We start from the raw sequence: 15,921 nt of genomic DNA on the forward strand, positions 1-15,921 counted from the left end.
GTTAACAGTACACAGCTGAAGCCCAGCGCTGGATGCCGCCGTCAAAACTACGTCGTTCAGAGTCTTAATCTGGGTCCCCAAACCGGGCCGAAAGGTCCCAAACAGGCCCAGTGATGGAACGGGTCAGAAAACGTACAGACAGCACTTACTGAAACGCCTGTAGCGAGTTTCTTGTCCATCACAAGATGCGTGTGCCAAACCTCTGACAAGACTTTCTTGGGGGGGGGGGGGGGGGGTAGTTAGGGCCCTCTCCTCCGTATGCTATACTGGCAGCAGAGCACAGGGCTTCTGCACCGGGGGCAGTAGAATGCGTGCTAGCCTTCTAATGAGGACTGACCTTCACTCACAAGGTCATAGCAGAGTAATAAAAATGTAGCGCAAGACTTTTTCTTTAAGTGTTCTGCTGCCCGTAAAACAAGCAGGAATTCCCCACTGCACGCTGAGAGTGAGTCAGCATTTGGCCTGAGGCGGGGGGGCATCCCTAACGCACAAGCCAACTCAGCATGTTGAGTGAAGTGGGGGAGAAAGGAGAGAAGATGCAGTTTCAGCCTTCTGCCCCCCCCCCACCACCGCAACCCCTCGGTGAAGGGGCGGGATCTGGGATCTAGAAGGGCTGATTGGACAGAGCATTGGCTCAGCCACGAGGAATGGGAGGGGACACGTTAAATTATGCGTTAAAAGGAGGCAGGAGCTCTGTGGAGAAGCAGGACCTCCCAGCCAAGCATGCGGTACAGGAGACCTTCAAACGCGGCAGCTGCAGTGGTGCAGGAGATAGGAGGTGCTGAACAGCGATAGACGCCCATCAGGACAGACGATGGCGCGGTGGTAGAGAACACACCCCCTGGCCTGGCTCACACAGCCCGGCTCCTCCAACAGTAATTACACCATTAACCAAACGATTGACCAGAGTGCACTAACCCCGGAGCCCTAGCCCCTAAGACATCCGCCATCCCGTAGTCCCCTAATACAGCATTGGCTGGTTTCAATGGATCCTTAGAAGCAGGATCGTGAGTGACTAATGGTTAAAGACTTGAATTGAACTGCGTGGCGGACCTCAAAAGGGCAGACGTCATTAGCTCACACACTGCGTTTTGCCCTGTACAGTGAGGAAGGGTTTCACTGGCACTGCTTGCTGAGCAACTGGTTTGAGCAACTGCTTGCTGAGCAACTGGTTTGAACAAAAGCTTCCACCAGGGTTCTCTACCACCGTCCTGAAGAGAGAGGGAGTCCTGTCTGTGCAGGACAGAGATGTCTGTGGTTTGTACCATACGCGGGTGCCACTCTCAAAGCAGTCCCAGGTGTGCAGTAATCGTGGTCATGAGAGAGGCTGACTGCGGAGAAGACCACAGCTTTAGAGAACATCGCAGAGATCTCAAGTCATTACAATGTGTGTGTGTCGTCCCCCCCCCCCCCCCCAAAAAAAAAGATGCTGTGTGGAATGTTTCCTTTCACATGGAAAAAGGAGAAAAGAATTTAAAATACATAAATATATTTAGAGCTGTTTCTGAAACACCAAGACACAACAGTAGTGAAACATCTTATTTTTGAGCATTTGTACAAATGTAGGAAAAATTGTAACATTGTACCCACTGAACCCAATCTCTCTCTCTCTCTCACACACACACACACACACACACACACACACACACACACACACACACACACACACACACACACACACACCACTGTATCCCCTCCCACCCAATGGCAGTGAACTATGAAAGACATCACCCAGAAGGCGCACACACAAAAACAGCAGAGCAGAGTGCATTGTGGGGCATTCAGGACATGCAAATGCCGTTTTTCGCCCCTTTCTCGGCCAATCTGGGTGCCGCCTCCCGATCCCAGCGGTGCACACATTAGGAAGCAGCAGGTGCGAAGCAGGCCAGAGGCAGGCAGACAGGGAGCAGGCAGGTAGGCAGCAGGGAGCTAGGGAGCCAGAGGAGTGCGCAGGGACGCATGGGAACGCGGGCGACAGGGCTGACCATGCTATCCTGACAGAAACGCACGCGAGACGTGACATCATTCCACGGGCAAAGGACCGGTCGTCACCGTAATTACCCCGTCAACGACCAACGCTTTTAGAAAACGGAGTCGAACGGGTGTTTTGTAAATGCAGCTGTTCCCTGTGAAGTACTGGGGGAAAAAAAAAAACACTGAAAAAAAGTACTGAGAAAAAAATCGACTACACTTCTGACCGGTTTCAGATCAGCTCGTGTTCGTTTGCTCTTTACGCTCAAGGTGCCTGAGCTCTGAACTTCAGTCCTGCGTCCTGGCCACAGGCTGTGACATTCATGTCATCTAAATACATACCTGTCAAGTTTTGTATTTTAAAATACGGGACATTTCCCGTATATGACGTCATCGCCTAATTTGCATTATCGGTTATTTGCATGTAGCTGCAATCGAGGCTGTAGGAGAGACGAAATCTTTGGAGTGGCAAAAAGTGAAGAAAAAACACACCAAATATGTTTTGAACTACAAATGAATAAAAAAAAAAAAAAAAAAAACTTCAAACTTCATAACTTTAAATTTTTATTTTTTTAAAAGCATTCATGTGCCGCACCAAACAGAATTCTGTCACTAGCCTCGCAAGAACTGCCACCCAGACTACTGCAGGTGGAACTGCCACCCAGACCACTGCAGGTGGAACTGCCACCCAGACTACTGCAGGTGGAACTGCCACCCAGACTACTGCAGGTGGAACTGCCACCCAGACTACTGCAGGTGGAACTGCCACCCAGACTACTGCAGGTGGAACTGCCACTCAGACTACTGCAGGTGGAACTGCCACCCAGACCACTGCAGGTGGAACTGCCACCCAGACCACTGCAGGTGGCAGTTCTCGCGAGGCTAGTGACAGAATTCAGTTTGGAGCGGCACATGAATGCTTAAAAAAATAAAACTACTACGGCTACTAAAGTGCCAAGATGGCACTTCTGTTCTCTTGGCCATTAATGAGAAGAGTGAATATTTTTGTGAAGTCTGACTTAAGACTAGCAACAGTAACAACATATTAGGTGAGGATTTGAAGCTAGAGTTGAATACCAAAGTCCAGAAAAGGTATTTAAAAAGCTTTCCGAGGTGAACTCAGAGCTGTACATCACTAACTGGGTCATGCCTGACCCAACATGGGTTCAGAGGCGCGGTCTCTCCCAAAACAGGACGGAGAGAGGGTCCGTTAACACCCTCCATTCAAGCCAGCTGAAAAAATATGTTCCATGTTAAATAACTTGCTGAAGCTAAAAACAGCAACGCAGGTGTTTTGCATGAGATGAGTGAGAACTGAGGGGGTGTCGTCCTCTCATTTACTTTAAACATCTAGAGTTTGGTGTAAGAGTCGCTGTGGACGCGCCCCGTGGGTACAAGCAGAGTCTCCAGGCTGAAACCACACAGGGCGGGTTAAAGGTCAGCGCTAAGAGTAAGATCTGGCCCTGTGGCGAGGCACTCCCGCGTTCTCTTTGACCGAGAGAAATATCAGCTGCAAAGTGCCTAAGGGTGTAGGGTCTAGGGCAGGGGTAATCAATTAAATCTTTCCGCGGTCCATTTTTGGCAGATAGCTCAGACCTTAGGTCCGGGTCCGCGGTGGCGTGGGGGGGGGGGGGGGGGGGGGGGTTGGCGAACGAAAGTTGTTGAGCGGGGGGGGGGGCAACGTAACACTCAAATGGGTGGTGAACGTAACACTCTTCTCCGGTTTAAAATATAGTCTCCCGTTAAAATTTTTTTGGCATTTGGGTCCGTATCCAGTTAATCAGGAATGTAATTGGGTCCGGACAGGACGGCGTTCGGGTCCGGATCCGGACCGCGGTCCGCCATTTGGTGATACCTGGTCTAGGGTGTAGGGTGTAGGGTCTAGGGTGCAGAGACATCCCTGTCCTCCACCCTCCCTCATCAGCACAGACACTACAGCACTACATCACTTTGGCTTCAACCCTCCCCAGCACACGGACGCCGAGGTGCAACGCGTCAGCTGTGTCGCCCGCCTTCCCACCGTCCTCAGCGGCCTGGTGTGGATGGCAGGAGCAGGGGTGGGAGGAGTCACCGCTCAGAACCCAAGCCCGACGGCCACGCCCCCACAAGCGAGGGCCGGCCTCCCCGGTGAGTGAGTGGGTGAGTGAGTGGGTGGGTGAGTGAGGAAGACTCCGGGGCCTGGTACTGTACCGTCCTGCGCCTGCCTCTGCCGGCCGTGTTTACGTTTGGCGTAATCGTGGTCGAGCGGGGTGACCGCGCACACGGAGGAAGTCACACCTGCCACGCCGTCGCTAGGCAACGGTGTCGCCCCGGGCGCACCGATCGACGCCGGGGTCGCCGCGGTGCTCGCTAGCGTTGCCGGGCCGACGGCCACGCCCGCTGAGGAGGAGTGCGAGTCTTCGTCGTTCAGAGAAGGCGGTTTCTCCCTGGGGGGGGGAGACAGATCACACCGCTGACGTACACAGGACGCACAAACAGCGGAAGGACGGCAGAGACGATGGCAAAGACGTACTTGTCGCTGGTTTTGGGGACACTTTTCTCCTCTCCGCGAGCGAAAGGCCCCACCGCGGCTTCGGCCAGCACGGTGAAAAACAGCTCGTAATCCAGAAGGTTCTTCTGCTGCTCCGGGGCCGTGTCCTCGCCCTCTCCCTCAAGGAGCTTCAGAATAGTGGCGCTTATCCTGAAGAACAGCTGGGAGAGCAGGACAGAGGGGCTACAGAGACCTTCTCTCGCTCTCTGAAGGTCTTATGGGTGGAGTGGATTTAACCCCGCCGCTCACCTCTAGCGCCTCCATGGCTAGATCAGGCGGGTTGTGGTAGTGGATCTTTCTCGGATATCTGGCAGCCTCCTCGTGGAGATAGTAGGCCGACTAAGAAAAGAGGGAGGAAAGAGGTAACAATACGAACAATACGAAAAGAGCAGAAACCTTCACGCAGCCTCTCATGATCAATATGGCCACCCGTTCCCTGTTCAAACCGTGTGGCCATGGATCAGGTGAGTGGATCACCTGTGTGTAGGTGAGGTGAGTGGATCAGCTTTGTGTCGGCAAGGTGAGTGGATCACCCGTGTGTCGGCGAGGTGAGTGGATCACCTGTGTGTGGGTGGGGTGAGTGGATCACCAGTGTGTCGGTGAGGTGAGTGGATCGCCTGTGTGTAGGCGAGGTGAGTGGATCACCTGTGTGTCGGTGAGGTGAGTGGATCGCCCGTGTGTAGGCGAGGTGAGTGGATCGCCCGTGTGTAGGCGAGGTGAGTGGATCACCTGTGTGTAGGTGAGGTGAGTGGATCACCTGTGTGTAGGTGAGGTGAGTGGATCACCTGTGTGTAGGTGAGGTGAGTGGATCACCTGTGTGTAGGTGAGTGGATCACCCGTGTGTCGGTGAGGTGAATGGATCACCCGTGTATAGGTGAGGTGAGTGGATCACCCGTGTGTAGGTGAGGTGAATGGATCGCCCGTGTGTAGGTGAGGTGAGTGGATCGCCCGTGTGTAGGTGAGGTGAGTGGATCGCCCGTGTGTAGGTGAGGTGAGTGGATCGCCCGTGTGTAGGTGAGGTGAGTGGATCGCCCGTGTGTAGGTGAGGTGAGTGGATCACCCGTGTGTAGGTGAGGTGAGTGGATCACCCGTGTGTAGGTGAGGTGAGTGGATCGCTCGTGTGTCGGTGAGGTGAGTGGATCGCCCGTGTGTAGGTGAGGTGAGTGGATCACCCGTGTGTAGGTGAGGTGAGTGGATCGCCCGTGTGTAGGCGAGGTGAGTGGATCACCTGTGTGTCGGTGAGGTGAGTGGATCACCTGTGTGTAGGTGAGGTGAGTGGATCACCTGTGTGTAGGTGAGGTGAGTGGATCACCTGTGTGTAGGTGAGGTGAGTGGATCACCTGTGTGTAGGTGAGGTGAGTGGATCACCTGTGTGTAGGTGAGTGGATCACCCGTGTGTGGGTGGGGTGAGTGGATCACCCGTGTGTGGGTGAGGTGAGTGGATCACCCGTGTGTAGGTGAGGTGAGTGGATCACCTGTTTGTAGAGCAGCAGGTAGTGTTTCGAGGGCTGGCGTCTCTTCTCCGTCACCTTTCCCAACATGTAATGGATCAGCCACTCCTCCTCGTTACAGTCGCCCTCACACGCAGACGCACTCTGGAAGCACTGGTACGCCGTCTCCAGCATGGACGCCCTGCGCTCTTCCATCTACCACACACACACACACACACACACACACACACACACACACACACACACACACACACACACACACACACACACACACACACACACACACACATTCTATAGTCTGCTACTGGGTTTAACAGGTGTAAATACCCCTTCATGCCAACATCCGCACAGGACATTCTCTGCTAGTCGCTCGAGTACACACAGACACAAAAGTCCGTCTTCTACGATCTCCAGCCTCCTTTGAAAACACACATTAACATGTCAAAGCAAATGCTTACACCACTTATCACTCTCTCTCGCTTTCAAACATGCACACACACACACACACACACCGTCTCTCTCACACACACTCACACACACACACACACACACCTGTTTGACGAGCTCCGTCGGCAGCTCACTCCTCCACTGTTTGAGCTGTCTGGAGGCGAAGGAGTGCAGGGCGTAGGACATGGTGCCGTACTCGATCCACAGGCTCAGGTTGGACCCGTCGATCTCCAGGGCCCGCTTGAAGCACGTCAGCACGGCCAGCGAGTGCTTCCAGATGGGCCCGTCGCTCTTCAGCTCGTTGGAGTTCAGCTTGTCCTGGATACGGGTGGCCCGCGCCAGGGCCATACCCGCCCACGAGTCAAACCTGGACCGAGGAAGAGGAGGAGGAGGAGGGTTAAGTGCCTCGGCTGACTCAAACCCATAAGGAACTGGGCTGAGGCCTCACCTGTTAGGGCACACGCAGATATCGTGCATGTAGAACTTAATGGCTTTGGACTGTTCTTTGTTTTTAAAGTGATAGTCAGCCAGCAGGTAGTACAGCTCGTTGACCAGAGGGGGCGCTGGTGGGGCTCCCTCATGGAGGGACGGCACCTGGGGTAGCAGACAATAACAAAAGGTGGTCAAGATTCTTCCTTTACCGTGTGTTAAAGCTGAAATACTAGTTAGTTTCTCTGGTATAAACCCTGGACTGTCCTGGGCTCATCCTACCTTCACCGCTGCCCCCTCGATGTAGGCGGACACTTCGTCGATGGAGAGCTCGGGTGCCTGGGAGGGGGGGATGATTCCAGAAAGCCTCTTCAGCAGGTTGGCGAGATCTGCCGACACCGTGCTCGTCTTGTAGCCGTCGAATTCTGGCAGAGTCTTGGGCTTGAAGTACTCGAACATGAACAGAGCGTCAGTCCACTGGAGCTCCACCTGGGAGACACACAGGCAGGAAAACGGAAAGAAAATCAACGACTCTCTAAATTAAAGGTATAATCGATCAGTGAAATGAAAGACGTGTGAATTCTCCCGTACCCCATCCACACGGGTCTCACCGGGGTGTAAGATTTGTGCGTGTGACAGTGAGGGACGTGTCACCGGGGTGTAAGATTTGTGCGTGTAACGGTGATGGACGTGTCACCGGGGTGTAAGATTTGTGCATGTGACGGTGAGGGACGTGTCACCGGGGTGTAAGATTTGTGCGTGTGACGGTGATGGACGTGTCACCGGGGTGTAAGATTTGTGCGTGTGACGGTGAGGGACGTGTCACCGGGGTGTACGATTGGTCCTGAGGCTACTGTCTCTGCTTTCAACAACAGCACATCAATCACGACAGTTCTAATGTACTTCTCTGACTGGTTTTAACTGCAAAAAGATTAAACCACAGATGCACACATACGTGTGTGTGCTCCCCCCCCACTGTTCCATTTACTCTGTGTGTGTGTGTGTGTGTGTGTGTGTGTGTGAGGCATTTCCCTGGTAACCAGAGAGTGGGGACAAACATGCACGTGTGTGTGTGTGTGTGTGTGCCCTCATAATCAATGTGCCTGCAGCAGACCATGGTAGAATCGATGTTGTTATCACTGTCGAGCGGGTCTGTGGTGCCCAACAGGTCCAGCTCCACCCACCTGCTTAATTAGCTCTGGGGAAACACTCGTTAACTCGTTACCTAACGAAGCTGACGGAGGAGATGCTGGGAGCGACAAGCGCAACTCCTGCGTGACGTTGCGGGTTGTGGGGGACAGGGTTAATACTGCTTCAACTCTTCTACTGCGCACTGACGCGCAGGGGTGAGAGAGATAACGAACCGGAGCACACAAGCGTGCGTGCGCGCGTGTGTGTGTGTGTGTGGCGCCGAATACTCCTCCAGACAGTGTCCGCACCTGTTGTGCAGCTTGTGTGTGGGTGTGTGTACCTGCAGGGCTGAGTGGTCCGCCAGGTGGTGCATTCTGATTTTCTTGCTGTGTGTGTGTGTGTGTGTGTGTACCTGTGGGGCAGAATGCTCCTCTAAGTAGCGGGCTTTGCTCTTCTTGCTGGGGTACGAGTACAGGCAGTAGTAGCACTGCTCCAGTGCCGTCTCCAGATCCTCTTTATACGGCAGAGAATCGCCCTCAGCTAGCTTCTGCTGCAACACGCGCACCTGACACACACACACACACACACACACACACACACACACACACACACACACACGATGTTCATTCACCACTGAACACACACTAACGGTGCAGTGAGCCCGGTGAGAGGACAGACTGTAGCCGATATGTTGTGTGCGGACCGGTGGCGACACTCACAAAGAATTTGAGCAGAGCTCCGTCGGAGTTACAGCACCAGGACCGGCGGCCCAGGTACTCATGGGCCGTGTTGAGCAGCATCAGAGAGGAGGGCAGGAGTGGGGTGTCGTCATCTACACACACACACACACACACAGAGCTTAGAGGTCCGTCGGGCAGTTCTTCTGGGCCACGTGCTCGGTGTGTAAACAGGTGCAGGCTGGCAACGCTGAACGCCCTGCAGCTCACAAGTCCCTCCCCCACCGTGTGGGCGTGAGGTTAAAAATTCAAGAGATTAACTTGCCGTAGCCCCGTGGGGAAGATCCCTCAGGCTGGTGCTGGCAAAATAAACCCGGCTGAATGACAATTACCCAGAGCAGCACATCCGGGAGAAATTAGCACACGCCAGCTGGATAATGTGCACGGACCAGAACGCAGAGCACAGAAGCGGGTCAAAGGGAGCCGTGAAGCCCACCGTCTCTGATACGGCACACCGTCCCTCTGCCAGGCCCTGAATACCAGAACACCAGCCTCAAACGCAGCGGGCCAGCCCCCCCCGGATGGGCTTGTTTCAGGGAGCTTTGTTCTAGCCACCAGGGTATCTAGAGTGGAGTGTGTGTGTGTGTGTGTGTGTGTGCGCCACAACGGTGGTAGGAATGCTCAGCGAAGGGTACCATCATCATCCTCGTGGGCCACGTGCTGACGGAGCATGCAGTCGAATTCTGCCTCCTCCTGTTTGAGGAGGCGATGCAGGAGGATCCATGGGAGCACGGAGGAGAAGTGAGGCTCCTTGGGGTCGTCGGGCAGAGCCATGCTGCAGTCTATCAGCTACACACACACACACACACACACACACACACACACACACACACACACCACACATACACACACACACACACACACACACACACACACACACACACACACACACACACACACCACACATACACACACACACACACACCACACACACACACACACACACACACACACACACAGCTGTAGGCCTGCAGGTTTCATCTCTCCCTCTCCCTCTCTATCCCTCTCTCTCTCTCTCCCTCTCCCTCTCTCCCTCTCTGCTCCCTCTCTCTATCCCTCTCTCTCAAATTCAAATTCGAATGGCTTTATTGGCATGAATTGTAAATAACAACTGTTGCCAAAGCAATATAATAATAATAATAATAATAATAATAGAATAATAATAAAATAAATAAATAGAATTCTTGTAGTGATACAACCAAATCAAAATGAGACAAGTTAAACATTAATAAATGTGTTTACGTATGGTAATGTGAATCATTACTCTCCCTCTCTCTCACCTGTATGAGGTTGTTGGCCAGGCGGGGGAGGTTGCTGCAGGGTGGTGTGCTGGTCAGCAGGTGGGGTTGCTCCGTCAGGCAGCGCTCCATCCCACGCAGCAGCGTAGTCACGGTGACCACCCACTCCTCCTTGGCAGAGGTGCTGCTGGGTAATGCGGTCCCCACGTGCTGCATGGCCTCGTTGAGCGCCACCTCCGAGCTCTCCAGGCACTGCGCAAAGTTCTCCGTGCACAGCAAGGAATTCTGGGAGGTACACAAGAGTGGGGACGTGAGGGATAAACTCACACACACACACACACACACACACACACACACACACACACACACACACACACACACACACACACACACACGGCTGTGTCACCTGCAGCAGGAGCAGTTGGGCCGGCCTCTCAGGAGCCGAGCTGATGTAGTCCAGCTGTTTGGGCCGGGTGGAGCCGTAGCTCAGCGTGGGCTGGAGTAATCTCACCACCGCCTGGTGGTCGCCACTCTCAAACAGCCTCTGAATCTCCTCAAGGGACTGACACCTCTCCAAGGACTTCAGCTTCTTCTCAATCTAATACACACACACACACACACACACACACACACACGCACAAAGGCATCGAGATATTCACATCTGACAAATCCGTACTTTCAGCATGTGTGTTAGAGTATTGGAACTCCATTAAAGCTACACAGAGGCTCCGCCCTGAGCGGGGGTGCCCCGCCTCCATCCTGTACCTCCTCCACGGAGACAGTGGAGTCCACGCTGAGGTTGGGCAGGTGGACGGTGAGCTTGTCTCCGGCGGCGCTCTTCAGAAGACCCACACACACGTCGTAACCCTCCAGCGCCTCGTCCATGTCTCCCTGAGACACCACACAAGCACGAACAACCCTTCACGGACACGCTGGACATACTGTCCCGAGTTCAGAGAGGTCCAACCAACGCACACACACACACACACACACACACACAGTGGTTGCAGCAGGGCACCTGAAATGCGAGGTATCGAGCTTTCAGCCAGTGCACACGGACGGTGAAGGAGGGCCAGTCGTCCTGGAACACGTCCTGCTGTGAGGACGCCATAGACAGCAGGAACAGGTCCGTCTGGAAGCGCGTCTCCTGACTGTCCAGACCCGCGTGATCTCCCGTCTGTCTCCTCTGGGACGCTGGCCGAAACACACCGGTGTTACCACAGTACCGCTGACCCCCACCCCCCCAAATATTGTCTGGTCAGTGTGTGTGTGTGTGTGGGTGGGTGTGGATATGTGTGGATGTGTGTGTGTGTGTGTGTGTGTGTGTACGTGTGTGGTGTGTATGTGTGTGTACGGTGTGTGTGTGTGTGTACGTGTGTGTGTGTGTGTACGTGTGTGTGTGTGTGTGTACGTGTGTGTACGGTGTGTGTGTGTGTGTACGTGGTGTGTGTGTGTGTGTACGTGCGTGTACGGTGTGTGTGTGTGTGTGTGTACGTGCGTGTGTAGGCTTACTGTTCTTTCCTTTAGTGAGGATCCACTGTTCCAACTGTAACTCCAAACTGGCCAGACTCATCATCATCATCTCCTATCACACACACACACACACAGACACACACACACACACACACACACACACGTCAGGAAATGCCACAGGCTTCACCTCTGCCTCCCTCTCTGTCCGCCGCACTACCTTGATGTGCTGGTTACTGGAGTCCCTGAGCAGAGGGTTGGGCAGACCCACGCTGTGTTTCCTCCAGCAGCCGTACACGTCCAGGACCACGCCCCCCAGGCCCGCGGGCCACTCCTCCAGAAACTTCTGCCCCATCACCTTCAGGTAGCGTAGCAGCAGCTCCAGGATCCCGCCGTTCAGCGCGTTGGCCAGCAGGAAGGCGTGCACCTCCGCGTGCTCTAGAGGACGGGGACGAGGCGGGAGACGTCAGACACATACATCATTACAGGCCACTCCCAGGACTGCCCAGGTGGGCAGTGACCAGGCCCCACCCCTCTACCTGTCTCCATGGAGCTGATGTAGTCGGAGAGGTTGGAGCCGGCCGTCTGGCTGAGCTGGGACGCCACTTTAGCGCTTTGGGTGTCCATGTTGCTCAGGCTTTCTTCATCCTCATCAACGTCGAACTTCTTCAGCCTGGGCACACAGGAGCAGACACGAGACAAACTTCACCGGACAAACCGCCGAAACGCAGACGCCCCCTCGAGAGTGCGACCAATCAACACTGAGGCCTCCCGAGAGTGCGACCAATCAGAAACGGCTTGGTGGTTAGCCATGTTTGCAGCCGACTGGGGGTTGATAATGGTGTGATGATCCACTGGGCTGGTAAAGCGGCCACGGGTGCAGCTGGGCGTTGGCCTGCCGTCGTACCGTGAGGGCAGGAACTTGAGCAGCAGCTCCTGGAAGTCGATTTTCTCCTCCTTCTTGCACTTGGTGTTGCGGACACGGGCGGAGCGACGCTTGGCCATCTCGCCACAGTCCTCCATCACGCGTTTCCTCTTCGTTGCCTTCTTCGCTTTGTCACTCAGAGCTGCATCAAGAACTGTGGGGGGAGGTGTTCAGTACGAGACATGGCTTCATAACTTAAATACATTTAAAAAGTGTATACAACAGAGATCTTGTACAATAGAGATCTGAAAAATGTAAAGTAGAGATGTCGTAGAATCTATCTATACTGTTTTAATAGAACCTAGCAACACTACTTCCCATTTCCTGTACTATGTTAAAGATTTGTAAAATTAGTGGAGGGTTCCTTCCCCGCAAGTCAATAATAACGACCACGCATTAAGGCCATCACCAGGTCTCAATACTAACCACAAGGTGTCAACACAAACCGGCAGGTGACAATACTAGGCATTAATATTAGTCACCAGATGTCAATACTGATCACCAGATGTCAATACTGACCTCCAGAAGTTGCAATAACAGCAGGAGCAGAAGCGTCTGTGAACGCCGCAGTGCCGTTCAGAACGGCGGTGGCTTCTGAAGAGGCGGTGCTGGGCTCCACGGTGCTCTGGGCCTGCGGGGGGCGGCCACGGGACACATACTGGGGCCTGCGGCTGGACGGAGGGCTCGCAGGGTGGGGGCTGTGTGGGGACGGTGCTGCTGGAGGCTGCCGGAGGTGGAGGGGGGAACCAGCTCGGCCTGCGGGGCGGGGGCGGAAGGCTGGGGCGGTTCCGGAGGCGGGGCGGCGGGAGGGGCCGGCGCCACGGTAACGGCGGCCGGAGGCGTGGCGAGGGACGCCTGCAGGAGGAAGTCGGGATCGCGGTACATGGAGAGGTCGATCCGGCGCCCGAAGTCGGGCCGTGGGACCAGGCATTCGTTCTGGTGCTTGTACATGGCCAGGAAGCTCTCACCGACACTCTTCCACCTGCATAGCCAACACACAAGAACTCAGCACCGGGTCAGAACCAGACAGGTCAGTGACTGCACGTGACCAGCTAGCAGTGACGCACGTGAAGCGTTTGATGGGCTCCACCAGCCTGAGGTCAGGGCGGGGATGGCGGGAGACGTTGGCCTGTCTGTGTCTCCTCAGCTCCATCGCCTCCTCCACGATCCCACGAGCTTCGTCCTCGTCTACCTCTCCATAATGAACGGTCATGTCCCTGCAGAGAGGACGCCAAAAATTGCTCTCACGCACAAGAGCAGATGGAGTCCGAGGAACAACCCTGTCCTCTAAAGTACAAAGCTTTGCTGACAGCAGCACGTTTGGTAAAGTCTCTCTCAGACCACACAGGCACAGAGGGGAGCGAATACATACAGTTTGGAGAACATCCTCATGGAGTCCCGTCTGAGGCAAGGCTGTTCGTCGAAGATCTTCTCCTTCAGCACACGGCCTTTGGTGTAGTCTATGTCCTTCTCCAGAGCCTTTCGGATATAGTACAGGCAACCTGCCAACCAGCAGACAGCAACACCACCAGGACGGACAAGGTTCAGTATCTCCAGATTTACAGTCAGACAGCTCAATAAAAACCATAACATAACTCAAATCAGATCTCTCATTCCACACAAGTTCTGTAGGACAGTTCTAATGCACAGAGGCTACAGCCAAAACACAACGCAACACACACTCGGCGAAAGAACTTACAGCTGTAATCATTGATAGTGTAGAGGACGGTGATGAGGCTGTCCAGGCAGGGCCAGTGGTCCGGGGTTGCAGCGTAGCCCCACCTCAAAGGCGTGACGGGCCAATGGGATGCTCACTCTCTTCAGAGCCACCTGGCCCAACTTGTACCACACGTTCACATCCGTCGAGTCCAGCATGACGGCCTAAAGACAAACCACACCCAGAGGCTCGCTCATCCACCACTAGCATTACGGTGCCCATCAGCCGACACATCTAGACTACGCGTGACTCAAGACTCCCCGTCCGATCAGCTTGTTTTCACCTCCACGTAGAAGTCCATGGCAGTGTCCAGGTCGTCCCTGAGCACGGCGAGGCTGGCCAGGTTCTTGTATGTGGAGTACTTCAGCATGAGACCCGGGTGTTTCAGCCCGACCTTCTCATCTTCGGACGCCACCGCCTGGTGCCAGAGAACAACAGCGGTGGTTAAAGCGCTCGGGGACGAGTGGAGAATCACAGGAGGAACCCAAGGAGCAGAACGCGGAACTGTAGGGACGTGCGGACGCACCTCCTTCAGCAGCGGAGTCTTGAGGAGCTCATGATACGCTTTGGCCGACTCGTCAAACTTGTCGTGCTTCTGCAGGTCGAGAGCTCTGTGGTAGAGGGCAAACGCCTCTGCCTCCTACAGCAGAGAGAGAGAGAGAGAGAGAGAGAGAGAGAGAGAGAGAGAGAGAGAGAGAGAGAGAGAGAGAGAGAGAGAGAGAGAGAGAGAGAGAGAGAGAGAGAGAGAGAGAGAGAGAGAGAGAGAGAGAGAGAGAGAGAGAGAGAGAGAGAGAGAGAGAGAAACCACAGATGATTGCTTGTTTACTATTAAACAGGATGTGTCTAATCTAATGAACCAGTAGCCGTTCTAGGGAGAGCTCCATGCAGCACAGCACAGGTACATCGCACTGCACCTCACCTGAGCCTCTTTAGTCTGGCTGGGTCTGGTACTCCTGAAGTGGCCCTCATGTTCGTCCGCGGTCTGAGACGCTGCGTTCAGGGCAGCTATCCGAATCTGCGACAAAACCAAACTGTAAGTTGACATGTTGTTTAACGCATGGGTTGCTACTCCGTTCTACACTGCCGAACAACTGTTCAAAAGAACATCTTACCATGTTCTCAGCATCACCACCCTTTATCAGGTACTGAAAAATCACATCATAACAACAAGTTAGCAATGTGGGACCATCACATCTACCCATATATCTTACCACAGACAGCAAAAAAGAAGAGCTAGCAATGGTTATGATGCACTTAACAACCTCACACCTTAAAGCATGTTCTGCACTGCCCACTGTGTGCATTTAATACAGATGGGCAACTAAAACGACCAGCAAACTACACAGATCACCCAGCTATGTCATGAATAAAACACTGAACTGATGCAAAACTCAAACTGTAAGCAGACATTAACGTTATCCTGTGTGTGTGCGGTGTCAGGACTGTGTTTGTTGCTCTCACCGACGATGTTTATAAATATCTTCTTTGTTTACACTCTGGACTAGCTTAGCCAGCTAGCGTCGCCGCCGTCCGTTAGCTAGCGTGCTAGCTATCTTTCAACTCTGCAAGATAAAACGTTTGCGCTCGTTTATTTTGGACACTTCCATATATACCGAAATAAATAAATCAAACATTTCATGCACGTGTAAATAATAATATTTTACGTGCTGTTTTGTAATGACTACATTTATTGAGCATTACCCGGCAAAGACTACAAGTTGTTCCGTAACGCAGCGTCAATGAAAGTCCTGGTAGCGTCAACGTCTCAACATCGAAGACGATGATTGGCTAATAGGACACACGCGCGACAGACGTCTACCTATAAAATATTGAGTACATTTGCAGTTTTGTAACTATAGGGATGCCACAAAGATT

At 53.7% G+C, this 15,921-nt stretch overlaps 1 protein-coding gene across 1 annotated transcript in view; it reads right to left on the reverse strand.

Moving 5' to 3' along the window:
- The window catches only part of cabin1 (calcineurin binding protein 1), a 33,621-nt gene extending 17,808 nt beyond the window's left edge, over positions 1–15,813 (reverse strand). The window contains 31 exon segments of the mRNA XM_076990211.1: positions 1,266–1,331; positions 4,162–4,397; positions 4,484–4,662; positions 4,751–4,840; positions 5,977–6,147; positions 6,505–6,766; positions 6,848–6,993; positions 7,111–7,317; positions 8,372–8,524; positions 8,679–8,791; positions 9,332–9,485; positions 9,977–10,219; positions 10,341–10,532; positions 10,700–10,825; positions 10,953–11,128; positions 11,447–11,519; positions 11,625–11,842; positions 11,944–12,077; positions 12,312–12,483; positions 12,849–12,983; positions 12,986–13,311; positions 13,397–13,546; positions 13,702–13,831; positions 14,029–14,092; positions 14,094–14,210; positions 14,330–14,464; positions 14,573–14,686; positions 14,966–15,061; positions 15,159–15,191; positions 15,508–15,608; positions 15,748–15,813. Coding sequence (XP_076846326.1) covers positions 1,266–1,331; positions 4,162–4,397; positions 4,484–4,662; positions 4,751–4,840; positions 5,977–6,147; positions 6,505–6,766; positions 6,848–6,993; positions 7,111–7,317; positions 8,372–8,524; positions 8,679–8,791; positions 9,332–9,485; positions 9,977–10,219; positions 10,341–10,532; positions 10,700–10,825; positions 10,953–11,128; positions 11,447–11,519; positions 11,625–11,842; positions 11,944–12,077; positions 12,312–12,483; positions 12,849–12,983; positions 12,986–13,311; positions 13,397–13,546; positions 13,702–13,831; positions 14,029–14,092; positions 14,094–14,210; positions 14,330–14,464; positions 14,573–14,686; positions 14,966–15,061; positions 15,159–15,161 — 4,381 coding nt within the window. The 5' untranslated portion in view covers positions 15,162–15,191; positions 15,508–15,608; positions 15,748–15,813.
- Positions 15,814–15,921: the final 108 nt, after the last annotated feature.

This window comes from Brachyhypopomus gauderio, unplaced genomic scaffold (genome assembly GCF_052324685.1).
Source record: "Brachyhypopomus gauderio isolate BG-103 unplaced genomic scaffold, BGAUD_0.2 sc74, whole genome shotgun sequence".
In the NCBI taxonomy this organism is placed as follows: domain Eukaryota; kingdom Metazoa; phylum Chordata; class Actinopteri; order Gymnotiformes; family Hypopomidae; genus Brachyhypopomus; species Brachyhypopomus gauderio.